General features: G+C 40.1%; 1 protein-coding gene across 1 annotated transcript; it reads left to right on the top strand.

Annotated features, from left to right (window-relative positions):
- The first annotated feature begins 5435 nt into the window (after window positions 1-5435).
- idh1 (isocitrate dehydrogenase (NADP(+)) 1) lies at window positions 5436-15936 on the top strand. Its single transcript, XM_073473296.1, has 9 exons — window positions 5436-5524; window positions 6659-6788; window positions 10143-10434; window positions 12121-12223; window positions 13275-13452; window positions 13555-13706; window positions 13876-14016; window positions 14165-14327; window positions 14864-15936. The coding sequence occupies exons 2-9, from the start codon at window positions 6667-6669 to the stop codon at window positions 14955-14957; spliced, it is 1245 nt and encodes a 414-aa protein (XP_073329397.1). The 5' UTR covers window positions 5436-5524; window positions 6659-6666; the 3' UTR covers window positions 14958-15936.
- The last annotated feature ends 1102 nt before the right edge of the window (window positions 15937-17038 follow it).

Below are 17038 nucleotides of genomic sequence, written 5' to 3'. Positions count from 1 at the left end.
TTTCCCCTAGAGCAACATTATTAAAAAGACGTCTGTAAAACTGTTGACAGGACACCAAGAATTCCAAAAAAGGTCAATAATTACCCTTTCATGAATTTTTGATCCATGGAGGTTTTAAGTTTGCAAAACCTTCCTCAGGGCGAGGAAAGTGATATGTGGGCTGAACAGGAATTTGATGACAGAGACAGCAGGTAAAAACTCTACCGTGCATGTTCACTGGGCCACATATACAGGAAGTAAATGCATAAGCTAGAAAAAAATTTTGCCATATGAGCCAGGTGAGCAATTCTCATTTGACTGAACCCAGTGAGCAAAAAGTGGTCTAGATCACGTCTAAAAGACGTCATTTATGGACATCCAAGACATCTAAAAGACGTCCTCTGGGGAGCCAGAATGACAGTTTTTTATACGTCTTTTCTGGACGTTGTATAGACGTTTATATGTTGTTTGTCGACTAATTCTGGCTGTCAGTGGACGTCCAGATCATAGCCAGTATGAACGTCTATTCTCAACTAATTCTGGATGTCAGTGGATGTCTAGATTATGGCCTGGCCCGACGGACATGATATCAACCTGTTTTGGACGTCCACAGACATTGCCTGCTCAGTGGGAATAGGGACCACATTTGTGTTGTTTTTAGTTTGTATGTACTGTGACATCTAAAACTGCTTATTTATGTTTATGAAAACAAAATGTGGCCTACGCATGTCTCTGATTTCTTCAACATTAAAACTTAGAGGTTGTAATTGCAGGGCTTGGATACTAAGAACAGATGTGTCAAATACAAAGGCCTCCTATCTATGGGATACAGAAACAGCCTTATTCCTTGTAAATGTAGGCTAAGGCTAATTACTCAAATCAAAAACCAAAGCACAGACAAAAAAAAACCATCAATGAAGCAGTAGTGTCTTGGTGTGTGCTGTGGCAGCTTGTTTTGTTGTTGTTTTTCCTGTTGTTTTCTCCCTATCTGTTTCCCCCTCCTTTTCCCTTACATGCTCCTTCCAGTGTGTGTGTGTGTGTGTGTGTGTGTGTGTGTGTGTGTGTGTGTGTGTGTGTGTGTGTGTGTGTTCTGGTGGGCGTGGTTCTCCGCTGCAGCAGAGAGGCACACCTGTTCTGAATTCAGTCTCATCAACCGCCTATACATAACCCTGGTCTTTGCCTCTCTCCATTACCAGCTTGTTCACGCATCAACCGGGGACTCTCCAGCACACTCACACTCTTGTGCCTTACTCTTATGTTTTTGATCTCTGATGTTTTTAAAATAAGCGCCTCGTGTGCTCATTTTTGGATGCCTTTGTTAGACAGTTTTTGTCTCTACCTCGTGTGCAGATTTCCCCAGCGTCCTTCTTCCCAGCCCTCCATGCTGCCACTTTCTCCAGTCTACCAGTGCTGCCAGCTAAGTCCCAGTAATCCGGTGAGACCACTTGTCACCACCTGCTCACCTGCCAAATAAATCTTTTGTTTTGGCACAAATCCTCCTGTCTCTGCATTTGGGTCCAACCAAAATCCAAAACCTAACGGGTAGACCTTCACACAGGCAACACATCATATATGACCAAACAGGTGAAATGGCCGCTGATATTATCAAGGTGAAATCAGAGTATTGGTTTAAAATTAGTTTAAACCCCTGGCATGCCCAGGTAACATGGAGTGTCTGTATGTGGTGAGCATAATGACAAACTTCAGTATAACCTGCAATTGACCAGAGTACATCACAAAAAGCAATATAAAGTAAGCGGTAGTGGACTACATGTAATTAGTAGTTGAACTACATTTTGCAGTAACGTCCTTAATATTTGCATGATTCAAGTAATTGAATGAGCTCCCCGTTAGATTATGGTTTGGCAGACTAGCATAGCAGAAATAACTGGTTGGGTTGAGATAAGGTTTGGGTTAAATTGAGGGATTATATTGACAAAGAAATGATTTTGACACAGCACCTGCAAGAGTGACCAGAAGTGTAATTAATGCAGCAAGCAGTATTGAATGAGTCCTCGCATACTCAGCCCTGGGGCAGCAACAGTTGTGGTCTCGCCTCGGTATTTTGTGAAGGCGTTAAGGACCCTTAATGATTTCCACATCAATAACCAGTAATCACCAGATCCACTGCAATAACCAGGATGTATAGCCCACACACAATCTATCAAGAATCGGTGAAAACAGACACAACAGCCAAATGAGAATTGATGGAAGACACCTGAAATTTGCTCAGAAAATCCTTCAGGCTGTGATGATGGTGTATGGTGAACAGTGTGACTTCACATTTGATGCTGTGACAGTGGCAACAAATAAGTCTCAGGAAGAACAGGAAGTTGTTATAACTTTAGTGTATATTGTCCAATCTTTCCCAAATTTGACGTGTTTGATGAGAGTCCAAGCCATAACACATCTACATGCTAGTTAGGAAGTCATTGCCTCCTATCATTAGAAGTGTGTGGCAATCGTGATTTGGTTCACAGTGTTACGATGTCTTCTACAGGTGTTTTCTAGTTGCCTGGAAGCAAGTAGGGTGAGAGGGTCAGTGGTCTGCTGCATCTTTTGTTTTGTTTTTTGGCTGGTTGACGCCCAGCTACTCGAGGAACAACCAAAACACGGAGGACTCCTGCCCTGTGAAACAGAAAACATGTCATGAACACATTTTGGACACCACAATTCAACTTCTGCATTGCTGGACGCTTTATTTTTGAATTTGTATAGATATTATAAACAATTAAATAACATCCAAGAAAGTTCCTATAATAAAGATAATGCACATATGACTGTCTGAGCATCACGTACGTAGTTGCCCACCACCAGCTGGTCCTGCAGTCATCCATCCTTCTCATCTGGTCCGTATCGTCTCTGTTGTCATGGAAGTCCTGGATGTTTAGCCTCGGTCTTCTACGTCATTGCTTCTCATGGGAAGGTTGATGCAGTCCATAAAGACAGATATTAAAACAGAGTGAGTAAAAAAAAAAACTGGTTACTGAGATTAAGATGTGCATGTATCATTAAGTTTTAATTTACCTTTGTCTGCTTTAACCATTTACACCTTCTAAATAACTACATCACAGTATAACAGAGCGAGATTAATTATTTCTGAACTATTAAATAAGTCTAATTAAAACAATCTAGTTGATTGTTGCTGTTTGTTTATCAACTTACCTCTTGTAGAGACATCTACAGTTTAGTTTAAACAAAATGTGGCTGTTTGAGAAATCTCATGGTGTTAACACTGGATGCTGAGATTGACAGAGTCTGGCAATAAGGAGGGGAAGGACTAACATCCTTATTGTTATGGCTTCCTGCTCTACAACTACGGACCTTGATTAACGTGCTGATCCAACGTTACTTTATTTCACATGTAAAATATGCAAAAAGAAGAGGTGCTCTATTTAGTACATGGTGCCAGACCAACGATCCTAACCAAAGCATCCCAAGATATTTCTATGCTCAGCCATTCACACAATCACTCACACACCGATGGAACTACGACTGGGAGCAGTTTGGGGTTCAGTCTCTTGCCCATGGACACTTCAACATGCAGCTGAGGATCGAAGCCACAGTCCCCCCCAAAGCACTATATGAATGCAATTTATTCAAGGATTGGTTTTCCAATCCTGCAGCAAACAGGGCTGTCAGTCCTAATCAGAGTCACTGTCATCAGCCCACATTTCATACTCAAAAGGACCCATCCAGTATCTCCTGACTGTGGTACATCCGAGGCCAGAAGTTGAAGGAGCAGACTCCCTGTAGCTCATCTTCACCTACCTCTTCCTCATCAGAGGAGATGTAGACTGGGAGATCTTCTTTGTCGCTTTTTGTTAAATGGTCGCTGATTCGCCATGAAACAGGAAGTTACTGTAACTCCATCGTAGTCGAATCTGTTCCAAACATCACACATTTGGTTAGAGTCCCACCCCGAAGACATTGATGCACCACAAATCAGTTGTAGTCATAGCGCCACCTAGTGGTACTTGGAAATGCCATGTTTTAGATATTCATGTTCTACTCCTAACCAGATGACTGGATCCACCTCTAACATGGTTAGTAAACCGTTAAGATCTTCATGATGCTGTATTGTGAATATTTTGAGTTTTCATTGAATGGCATGGACATGGTGGCACAGCAATGATGGAAGTTTCGCCATGGAACAGGAAATTGCTGGATCTTCACTTTACATGGTTAAATCTAACTCAAACCTCTCCAGCCATTTTTACGCTCCTCCTAGCAGGTTGATCAAATCCACCTCTAATGTGGTCAGAAAATCCTTAATGCCTTGATGGTGGTGATGACATGAACATTAATAGATATCATTGGATGATGTTACTGTGGCTACGTGTTATTCGTTGTGAAACAGAAAGTTGTTGTAACTTGAGTGTACACTGTCCATCTTCTCCAAAGTTCACATGTTTGATCCCAGTCCCGGCCAAAACACATCTACATGCCCATTACGAGGTATAGTCATTGTGCCACCTACTGGCAACAGGAGGTAAGCCTTTTGTGTCAATTGTTATGTCATTTACAATGTAATGTAAATTTTACATAACACTTTCATGGTACAGTCTACACTTGACAAACTTGAATCAAGCATGTTGTAAGTGAGTTATTGGCCACTGGAAATCACATTGAGCTCCCAGAGACCTGACAAATGGGCAAATTCCGGCGACTGGGCCACAGCTGGCGTGGCTTAATGCTCAGATCAGCAGATACAGCTCTGCTAGTTGTTCCAAAATCCTGGCTTGAGACTGAAGGTGACGGGGGTTTTGCAGTCAGAGCTGCCAGACTCTGGAACCTCTGTCTGTTGAAATCAGGTTACATCATAAGCATCTGTTAAATCTTCTCTTAAAACCTTCTTTTATAGGAAGGCATTCATAAATCTTAAATGAATTCTGGGATTTATCATGTTGCTTTAACACCTTTATTTTATCCCACCATGTTTTATAATCCTTGAGTTGTTTTATTTAGTTTTTATCTGCTGTTCTTCATCTGTGCTGTTTTTATCTGCTGTTTTTCTGTGTTTTCATTTTCTGTGAAGCACCCTTGTTTAGAAAAGTGGTATATACATTTTTTTTTATTATGATTAATATAATTATTTCTGAAAATAATGACTTTTGGGTATAACCTGTTAAGTATCTTAGGAGACACAATCCACTAGACTATGTTTTATTGAAGAAATAAGAAAAAAATGTGATTCCTCAATATACATTTTTATTGAACTCAGATTCAATGAGCTGTTACTTAATACATCACCAGTCCGTAAGGCGGAAGAGCGAGGTATATCTCGGACCAATCAGCGAGCCATGTTTGCAGTCCCCGCCCGGTCATATCACGCCCCTCCTGCTATATGGACTTATCTGATTGGCGGTTAGGTTTTCCTCATTTCTCTTATTGGCCAATACTTTGTCAATGATCTCCGGGAGGTGGGAGCTGGGTACCTGCCGTTTTCTATCAGCCTGAACCGCTCTGAGCTCAGTCAGACCGGACAGGACATCATTCTGCCACCTCTTCCCACCGCTGACTGTGTTGTAGACCAAACGTTAAGGTAGCTGTTTCTATCATATCATGAAATTGTACTAGCTGCATAACGAAGTAGCTTGGTGGCGACGTAACGATACAGGGAAGTGTGTTGTTAATGTTCTCCACTCTTATCTCATTTCACATCTCCTTGTCCTGCTACATTGCTTAGCCAGTTTGACTTGAAGCTGTTGAAGCTAACATAACTGAAGCTGGAATGATTCTTTTGTGGGTTCGAATGAATCAGGTCCATCCTAATGTCATGTACGGAGGCCTTTTGTCGAAATGAAGTCGTATTTACAGCAGGCCGACTCTAAGATGGTCATTGAGGCCCATTGTGTTAGCCAACTCCGTCCTGTGTTCGTCTTTTATACTGTCATTTACAGGCATAACGTTATCTATCAGAACTGGACGTTATGTGCTAAGTTAACTGTGTATTCCTGGTGTGGCCTGCAGACAGACAGACAGACAGACAGACAGACAGACAGACTGCCTGCCTACCAGTCTCCTCCCCATCATGCGATCATCAGCCTGTTTACTTATGTAACTTTTGCGGACGTCGTGTAATTTTGGCCAGAAATTGATAGAAACCTGCAAGCTGTGGAGCAGTTCTGTCTGTGAAACTATCATAACTATCGTGGACCAATCAAAGCTTGTGCTGTTTGCTTCACTTTGAGCTACTCACACTTAAGATGATTATGGAGTTTATCAGGTTGAGCAAATGCATGCAGAGCATGAGGGCGACTCATGGTTCATGTTTTGAATGAATTCATTCATTGAGACTGGTGTTGTGTAAAGAGGGACTTTTGTCTGTGGTGTCAATGTCACACATGAAAGCTCAAAAGGGAGAACTGATTGATTACTCTGTTACTTATTTCCTCACTTACAATTTACTATACTGCAAAGAAAGAGTCAAAAATCTGCATCACAAGGTCCTAAAGCCAAAAGTGTACGTTTTATTTTGTTAGACCAATAGTAAAGGGAGATAACAATACAGCAGCATACAGTATCTTAGTCAGCAGTAGCTTGATAACATACTGCTACCACTGCCACTGTTTTTGACATGTTCTCTCTTTTCCCATCTCTCTTTTTATCTTACTTTCTTTTATTTCTTAAATCATTCTCTTCAATGTCTGTGTATGTCCCCTGTGTCCACCACCAGGCTCAAAGATGTCTCACAAGATCAAGGCAGGCTCCGTGGTGGAGATGCAGGGAGATGAAATGACCCGTGTCATCTGGGAGCTCATTAAGCAGAAACTCATCCTCCCGTACCTGGAGCTCGACATGCACAGGTGAAGACAGTCAATATGAAGACCGAAGGGCATGCACTGCACTGTAGATCAACTTTAGTTACTTTAATGTTTCTTTGAATAATGTGGGACTTTCTTTCAACAGTTTACCTGTTTGTTTATTTTTTTAACGTCTGTTCTTGGGTTTAGAAAAGCACTTCTGCAGGTTATGCCTTCCAATAGGCGGTATGTAATCAATTCTGTGTTTTAAGTAAACTGTCAGTGACAGTTCCTGCAGTACTTGGATTTCTAGTCTGGCTTGTTTATCCTGGTCAGCCCCTACCTAAGGAGTGTGAACAGCAAAACAGCTGATAAGAGTTTCTTATGAGCACCTAATGAAACGCTTCTTGGGTTTGTTATGAATACGGGTGGAGTCCACCTTGTGGCACCCTCGGTTTCCTCAGAGTGTTATCTCACCTACAAAGTTGTAGGTACAGTGTGTAACTGCACAATGTTATGATCTCACCCACAAGAGAAAAGTTCTCCAATGCTGTAGCAGTGTGATAATAGTTAATAGTTGATTTGTAGTTCTATACATTTTACATGAGTAGACTTATCCTGTTGTTATTATTATTGGAGATGTCATGCTACCATGAGAAGACGAGCTACACTTATACCACTTTTACACCAAAATTAGCGTGTATATGTGGGTTTTTTAAACCTGAGTTAACCCACTATAAACAGTTGATTGATTCTTTTCTCTTTGCCAGGAGACAAGTTCACTTCTGTTCTGCTTTTTCTTGTGCATCACATTCTTCGTTACAAACTTGGTGGAAAAACAGGGAGGAGTAGAAATCAGCAGATCATATACCTCATCAGACTGCATCCAGAAGATGTTAAAATGTTTTTTTTAAAATTTTTTATAAAAGTCTTTATTTATAATTTTCTGAAATAGACACATAAGGAGTGAAACATCTTGCTTCTTTCTCATTTCTGTTGAGAGTTGTAAATGTGCTTTACCGATCAGACAGCTGGCAAACCTTGGGTAACGACACAGGAGTCACTGACAATGTAATGGGGATTACTTTTTAAAATATCTTTTACTTCAGTCTCTCTTTTAAACTCAATCCCTAATGAACAATGTTCAACTCTGCTTGGACATAGACAAATGAAAAGGACTAACAAGTCAGTGTCCTTAGCTGCAGCACAAGTCGTATTATCGCACCTGACAAGGGGTGAAAATGAATGTGTCCACTTGGGTGTTGTGTTTTTATCAGAGCTGGAGCCCATAAACACTTGTGATTACTGCAGAGTCAACTGACGCAGGAGTGAATGTTAGTGGGGTCTTTTCCAGTGTGAAAGGGATATTAAGTAAAGTATAAAGAAAGTGTAAAAAAGTGTCTTCACAAGTATTATTCAACTTATTTAAGACATATTACACTATTGTTATACACTGACCAGCATACAATCTAATGCCTAGGTGATCTCACAGTTTCTTCATGTAGTCAGGTTTTTAGAGCCTGATACTTCAACTGATTGGTTAGTCTTCCTCAACATTTTACAAACAAATCCCCCAAATCACTGAGGGACTTACCTGTTTATAGTCTTTTTTTCTGATAAATGATCGAGGAGGTCACAGCCAAATAATATTCTTGTGAATATTGTCAATTTACAGTCAGCACCTAATGCTCTGCTTTTTCCTTTGACTTCACCCCTCTTCTTATCTTTTGCACGGACTTTGTTCAGAGTTGTATGTTATTTGCATGACCCTTATATGAAGTTCAGGTCCCTAATACAAAACAATACAAAACATCCCTCATATTGGATCACAGCTTCATACTGTGGAGTGGCGACAGATAGTTAACATTTTGAACTTTAGCTTCCTTTTTCAGATATGATAGATGTTTTACACAATCTCTTCTTGTTTGCCATTGTAAAAGTTAATGATCTATTGAGCAACAGGCATCGGAAGTACACCTTTGATTCAACATGGTGTCATGACTATTCTGATGAAATACTAATTTCTCAATAAACTGGACAGTCTAGATCAGGTTGTCCAAGGAATGCTTCAACTTGTTGAATACATGATCCAGGTTGAATAAACAAAGTAAGCCACATGGGAACAATTCAGAGCAACATTCTTGTTGAACCTGAAACCGTTTCACTCTTTCCTCTGTGGTATGTTTCAGTTGTTGAGCGTCTTATTGTTGTGGCTTGTTATTGGCTATTGGGGGAAGGGGAGGAACAAAGTGGGTAAAAGGTCATGGCTGCTTTCAAACAACTCCAGTGGATGCACAATAGCCTTATAGGCTAATATTTGAAGGGAATTATAAGCACATAGATCTTAGTCTAGTTTTTATGTTAAGTATACTTCCTAGTTTGTTCTTGATGTGCAGTCCCTCAAGCACAAGTGTAACAAGTGGCCCAGCCTTTTCAGATATCTTGGAAGAGGGCCCGGTGTCATTGCACAGTTGAATCCTTGTTTCCTTTGTCTTTGCTCTTCTGGCTGGTTTTGCAGATCTCCCTCTCACTAAGGCGTATAACAGGAAGTAAAAGAAGAAAATGAGCATACACAAACGTTGCAGTGCCATGAAGAAAGTGGTTAATGGCCATTCTTGATGCAAACACTGTGTCAGGTCTCACAAGAAATGTAATTAGCTGAGATATAGAGTGAATAAAACTGTGGCAGCAATTTGAGCCATTCCTTGAGCTGGAAGCTCTTACTCTCATTCACTACTCATTCATGTGGTTCAGGTCATTTGACACTGACTACGTGCCACATCACAACCATTGTACTTGAACATTTACAGACTAGCTTCTAGCCAACTAAAACAGTGGTATATGTTTACTTTCAGGGCTTTGTTTGGTTGTGCCATGGCTTCTGTGAAATGGTGAATACTGAAGCGTAAATGATCGCTGTTCTTCTATAAACACACTGCCTTTGTTTGTGGTGTCCCATGCCTCTGCTGTTGAGATTATAAATGGTCTCTATGTCTGTTCGGTTCATTTCTTCCTCCTTGCATCTCTGCCTACTCTCTTACTTTGAAGTGCACCGATATAAAGAGTGATGTCTATGATTCTTTTTGAGTACTGTCAGTAACATTGACTATCATAAGTAATGAGAGCTGCCATTGAATATTTGTCATATCCTTAGGCTTGTTTAGATTCTCTTTGACCAGATATTTTCTGATCTCTAACTTTGACAATATTTTACATCTGCAGAGTTATTTATTTATTTGGCATATTTAATTAAACAAAACAAAAAGATGGAGGTATGTTCATATTGTTCAAAATAAGTATTGGAAAAAAGGATTGATTCAGTATCTCTTGGAGATTTTAACACAGTATAGATGTATGTAATCATTGTAATATAGTTTATTTGTTTAAAACTCTATTCTCTTTGCTCTTCCTGCAAAGCTTTGACCTTGGTATGGAGAACCGAGACGCAACAGATGACCGGGTGACAGTCGAGGCTGCAGAGGCCGTCCAGCGTTACAACGTGGGCATCAAGTGTGCAACCATCACACCAGATGAGAACCGTGTGGAGGAGTTCAAGCTTAAGCAGATGTGGCGCTCGCCCAACGGCACCATCCGTAACATTCTAGGAGGCACGGTGTTCAGGGAGGCCATCATTTGCAAGAACATTCCCCGCCTGGTGCCTGGCTGGATCAAGCCCATCATCATTGGCAGGCACGCCCACGGAGATCAGGTATACTGTTCACAAGCAGCCAACTGGCAAATTTGCTCCTGAATATTGAAAAACTGAAAAATGCATGTTAAGGTGAGATACAACTTCTGTCATTCATCTAGATTGGGTAAATTGCTAAGATACAATGAAGCGTCATAAGCTGTTTTTGGTTCTGTGTAATACTGTATTGAATATATTACGCAGGGCTTGAGTATAGCTCACAGCTAATGCAGTCAATGGAGCGAACAGCTAAACACACAGCAGGATGAGAGTTTCTGTTCAGAGGAACATGAAGCATTAACAGTAAACTGCATTTTAATGTGACAAAAGAAGTTTACTTCTTTGAGTTTTACGTCTTTTCTGAGTTTTAATTGTGGTTGGCAAACCAGCTGATAGGAGCATTACCGCCACCGACGGGACTGTAGCAGTCGATTGGCAGAAAAAGTAAACATAAATTCTCTCTGTTATCCGTTACCCTTAATTAGAAGAGTTCATACTTTTCATATAGTGTTTCCTAGCAGATTCTCCAGTGTAATGAGTTTTCCATCAATTAGTTCTGATATTTATTCTCTTCTTTGTTCATCATGCCATCTATCAGTACATGTTTGACAGTTTCCAGTTTATTACAGTGTATGCATATTCCAGTAGTATGCTTGCCAATTCTATTGACTGCTTGATTTAACATGTTTACAGAAAATAAATGTACTGAAGTACTATTGATAATAACAAAGTAAATAAACAACATTTTGATTTTTGGAGAGTTTACATCACGACAGGACAGTTAAAATTGTTTTTTGGGACGGTTCCAGGATGATGGTGAAAAAAGTTAGTCTGGAGCGCTGGTACTGTGATTTATGTTTTGCAATTTAAAAGGCAAACCCAAAAGTTTACAACCAAAAAACATGGACTAGAGTTATTAGTTCAATATGTAAGCTTTGACATTCAGCTAAACTGAACATCAGCCATATGAGGTTGAAATAACCCTGATATGAAGTGAGCTATGTCAAACTGCAGGGATGCAGCTAAAAGGAACAACTGTAATAGTGTAGCATTTATGTTAGAGTCTTTATCCATGCACAGAGAAACTTGAACCAGCTCACTTATCATCCGACAAAGACCTTCTGCTACTGAAGCATAATTTAAATCCAGCAAACCACTCTGACAAGCTGACTACTGGCTTCCTGTCAGCTCATATATGAGCACAGTGAGTTACACTTCTATCATATGTCAGTGTAGGGTTATCAGGAGGGACTAAGTCAATAATTATATTTCATCAGCTGGCCTTTGGACCTTAATGTACTACCTGTACAGGCTGGACAAGTTGCAGCAACGTCACAGAACTAAATCATGGGTTAGCTGGTGGCGCTGTGCCAAAGTCAACAGCTCTCCCCTCAGAGGAGAGAAATCCAGGTGAAGTGTCAAATGACTGCTAGTTACATACTACTCCATGTATGTCAGAGGTCTACCTATTATATACTCTGCTGACATTGCTGCATCACTTAACACCACAGGTGTTGACTGCACTGTCCTGCAGAGGTGTTAATGACAGTCTTGGCCATTGTCATTTGAACTTTGATCTAACAACATTTTATTGGACAGGGTTCATTCATTTCTAAAGTGGCCTCTGGGCTGTGTAGTTTAATTGGTATACATCCTTGTTGTCTTTCTAGTATTAACCTTTTGTCTTTCACAATGTGCTCCCCACAGTACAAAGCCACAGACTTTGTGGTGCCAGGGCCTGGAAAAGTGGAGATGACCTACACTCCCACAAATGGAGAGCCAGTTAAATATGTCATCCATGAGTTTGAGGGTAAGAACACAGCCCGCCAGATGTACCATCATGCTTCCAACCTCTCACCACAAGTGGGTCATGCAAGATACCCAACAATTCTGACAGTTCACATTTAATATCATTGATACACATCTCAGGTGTGCAGATAAACACACATCAGTCTTAAAGGAACAGCTCACCCAAAAATAAAAATCATTATCTACTCACCCCCATGCCAATGATGACCTATAAAAAGTTTTGTTGGCAGCATTCTCCTAAACAACAGAAGTAGCCGGTGACTTGTTTTAAAATGTAAAAAAAAAACAAAAAAACAACAACAGTAAGAACCTTTTATAAAAAAAAATATTTAAAAAAAACATAGAAAAATGACCATAAAATGTCTCCATACAACTCGTCCGGCATAATCCAAGTCTCGAATTTCGCAGGGCAAGGTGTATGGAGACATTTTATGTGGGCCATTTTGTAACCACAGCTATTTCAGTTGTTTAGCAGAATGCTGCAACACTGTTTTGCTGTGAAGCTCCAGAAATGTTTAGTGACTAACTTCATCCAACTTTCCATCAGCATGGGGATGAGTAGATAATGACTGAATTTTCCTGATTGGGAAAGCTTAACCTCTGAAGGAATACTATCTTGGTGCAAAGATGTCAAATATCATAACATATGTAATGTGTGTCAGTCAATTTAACTAAGCTGGACTTGCACCAGAAACAAAAAAGTTTTTACAAGCACATTTTTCATTGTGTTCACATTGAAAAGGGGGAAATATAAGATATGGCTTATCTCTTTTTTTCAATTCTGTTGTAACTATTCACATCCTGTGGTTTTATCACTCAGAACCAAACACTGAAATAGATTATAAAAGGTTGAGTAATGATTTGGCAACAGGGATTTCTTTCTTTTCCAGTGTTTGTCTAGGTTCAAATGAAACATTGTTATATTGGTTGTCGGTCATACTATACTGCATATTAAAATACTGAACACAGCCACACAAATAAAGGTTTGCACAGTCTGCATATGTGAATATACTGTACTTTATGTATTTATTTGTGTCTGTGTGTCTGTTCAGGCACAGGTGGTGTTGCCATGGGGATGTACAATACAGATAAGTCCATCAGGGACTTTGCCCACAGCTCATTTCAGATGGGTCTGACCAAAGGCTGGCCTCTGTACCTGAGCACCAAGAACACCATCCTGAAGAAGTACGACGGTCGCTTCAAAGACATCTTTCAGGAGATCTACGAGAAGTAAGGACTTTCAAATCCATGCAAACACAGGCACACTCTGCCTCTCTCAGCCACAAGTACACACACTTTTATAGCTGATGTAAATAACAACTTGTTTTCCAGGGAATACCGTGCTCAGTTTGAGGCCAAAGGCATCTGGTATGAGCACCGTCTGATAGACGACATGGTGGCCCAAGCAATGAAATCTGAGGGAGGCTTCATTTGGGCCTGCAAGAACTATGACGGAGACGTACAGTCTGACTCTGTAGCACAAGGTTTGTAGAGACAGATCATTTCAATCAGAGGTTATGTGAAGAACTAAGTAGCAACATTCCTAATAATCTGATCTCTGCAAAACTGCATTATTTTAAAAGACTGCTGATTTTTCTATCTCAGCTTCAAAGTTTATCTGTTGTTCATGTGGTTTTGTGTGACCCTGTTTAGGCTACGGCTCCCTGGGTATGATGACCAGTGTGCTGATCTGTCCTGATGGACGCACAGTGGAGTCTGAGGCCGCCCATGGCACAGTGACTCGCCACTACAGACAACACCAGCAGGGAAAAGAGACCTCAACCAATCCTATAGGTAAACAATGATGCATGGACTGAGCATTTATCAACTACATAAACTTAACTATCATCTGAATTTATATTACATACATTGTGTGTAATATACTGTATATGATTTTAATACACTACATTCTGTCCTTACACTGGGTGTTTGTGTGCTGCAGCCTCCATCTTTGCATGGACACGAGGCCTGCTCCACAGGGCAAAGCTGGACAAAAATGCTGAGCTGCAACGGTTCTCTGAGGCACTGGAGGCCGTCTGCATCGAGACCATCGAGGCTGGGTTCATGACCAAGGATTTAGCTATCTGCATCAAAGGCCTGCCAAAGTACGTCTCTTCATTACATAACACTCAATATACTGTATGTCACAATACAATCAATGTATGTTACTTTGTACCTTGTATGTTTCTGCATCAGGTGCAACCGTGTTCCTGCTGTAGAATAAGAATTGATTTATTGTTCAGTGTAGGATATGACCCCAATATCTAAAAGTCTAGCTGCATGTGTCATACAATATCAGGCAGTTTGTTCCCTTTAATGTGAGGCTAATGTGCTGGTGTTTACATTCTTTTATTCACTTTGTGGTTAGGAGTGTGGAGATTAAAGATTGTGATAGTACAATCACATACAGTCTGAGGAAAAATCCTGGTTTTACTCTTTTTAAAAATGTAGGCTTTAACAAAGAAAGGCAATGTGGTGTGCCTCACATTTTGCAACCTGCAAAACCTGTTCGGTCTGATGATGGCAACATTGTTAGATCCTACTGTATGTGCAGTGGAAACCCAGCTGTCACATTCAATACCTCCTAAATTAATTGTAATTAGTGTACTCAACTCTTTCTCCTCCTTTCTTCTGTTTGCAGTGTGACACGTGCTGACTACTTGAACACCTTTGAGTTCCTGGATAAGCTGGCAGAGAACCTGAAGATTAAGCTAACCAGCCAACCCAAGCTGTGATCTCACCTCCCAGCCTCAGCAGTTTAACACAGACACACAAACACACATTCAAACACATGCTCATGCACACACAGACATCTATACACTTACTGGAATGAACACTGGAGCAGGAAGGAGTGTGCCCAAGACTCCAGGAGATCCAATTACCCTAAATGGACTGAAACAAGTCATTCCCTGACTGGGGCTCTAATCAAGCAGGGTGCCTTGGCAAGAAGGATGGAGGCTTCTGATCAGTGTAGGGCATCATCCCTGATAATGCATCACTAATATACAGCCTTACTTGTGCCAGTGAAAACTGTCTCCAGGACTGACACTGGACAGTGACCCGATGGCTCACTGACCTTTTTTACCCTAATTGCACTAGGTCCCCTGAACTGAGCGTGGTGTGTGTTGTCAGTATTTGTTGGTGATCTGTGGTGGACAGGGGACAGAAAGAGGGAGCCTCTACAACCTCACTGCCTTATTTGTTTTGTGTCAAAGTCATCGGTTGATTCTGGTCATCTCTTGTGTCTTGTAATGTTTTAACAATACCTCAAGCAACATTTTATCATTAGGTGCCACCACAGCCTGTATTTTACTAGTGAAACCTGTCAGCAGCAGTACAGTGCATGCCATGAAATTTTACTGTTCGGTAGCATTAAACACTATATGGACTGAAATTAAAATTTATAGCATTCAAACAAGGGTTCTGACTCTTCTACACAATTTGTAAACAAATGTTATCGAGATTAAAACATATTGCTTTTAGATTTTTTAGTCTTATAACTTTACTATTCACAGTTGTTTAAGAGTGTATTTATTTGTCCTTCCTGTGTGTGTGTGTGTGTGTGCGTGTGTGTATTAACATCCAGTTATGTCACTAATGTATATCCTGCCAGAAAATTCTTCATTCAATTCAAATTGTCTCTTGCTTTGTAATCAACATTATGTCTGTCAATTTCTAATGTCAAGACTCAAAATAAATGAGGTTTTAAAGAAATATGGGTGTCATTCTTTAAGCAGGACTGGGTTCATTTGATGCCTTCAGTTTGAATTATACAGTTGAGAATAAAAATAAGTAACTTGTTATGAAGTGTATGCTGCGGTCATTTAGGGCTGGAACTAACAATCGATTAATCCGCTGATATTTTTCTCAATAGATTATTTGTGTTGTGAAAAATATCTTAAGATTTCTCCAACAGTCCAAAACCCAAAGATATTTATTTCACAGTCATATAAATGATAGACGAGCTTCAGAGGTTGGAAACAGCAAATTCTTGGCATTTCTGCTTTATAATAAAGCAAATGATTAATTGATTATCCAAACAGTTGCTTATTACTCACTCGACTAATAAGCTATGGGAGTTGTACCTTTGTGTTGCACCAAAATATAAATTAATATTGTCATGTTGTTGCTTTACATCAACAGCCGTATACTTTCAGTTGTGTTTTACTTGAAGGCAGCATCGTGTTGTCGCTGGACAAGGTGGAGTTCTTTTGAATAGCTTTGTATACGGGCGATCTACAGCAGTATGAAAGACATGGCCAGTGGAATTTTAGTTTAAAACATTCAAAACATGAACTAACATTTTCAACAGAATGTGAGGAGACAACAGTGTTGCTGTCATGTTGCAGAGATGTTTACTGAAATAACCACCCCGCCCCAGTCCGTCCTGTCTCATCATACCACTTACACCACCAGGAGGTGATGGTCTGATGGCCCCTGTAGTTCCAGCTGGGAGATATAAAAGTTTAGTTCCATACTCAGTCTAGGAAGTGAACAAAATAAACTATTTTAGTTACCAAGCAACACCTTCTAAATTATATTTCCTCTCTTTAACTATAACAAGCTTCACTGGCTCATAGACATAAACATAAACAGAGATAAACATTTTTATGAAGAGTAAACACTTTATATACAGCTATACAAGTACATGTTCATTATGTATGTTATCATAGTACCAGTTGTCTGTCTCTGCATAATAGTTTAACAGATGTAAACAAGAAAAAACACACAACCTGCTGAACCTGCTATCATTCATATTGTTCAATAGGTAGGCCTAATATATATTAGTGTAGTTGGGATAGATGGATAGATAGAT

This window comes from Pagrus major, chromosome 9, assembly GCF_040436345.1.
Source record: "Pagrus major chromosome 9, Pma_NU_1.0".
In the NCBI taxonomy this organism is placed as follows: domain Eukaryota; kingdom Metazoa; phylum Chordata; class Actinopteri; order Spariformes; family Sparidae; genus Pagrus; species Pagrus major.
Note: the sequence above shows the minus strand (reverse complement) of the source record. Positions and strands in the feature narration are given on the sequence as shown.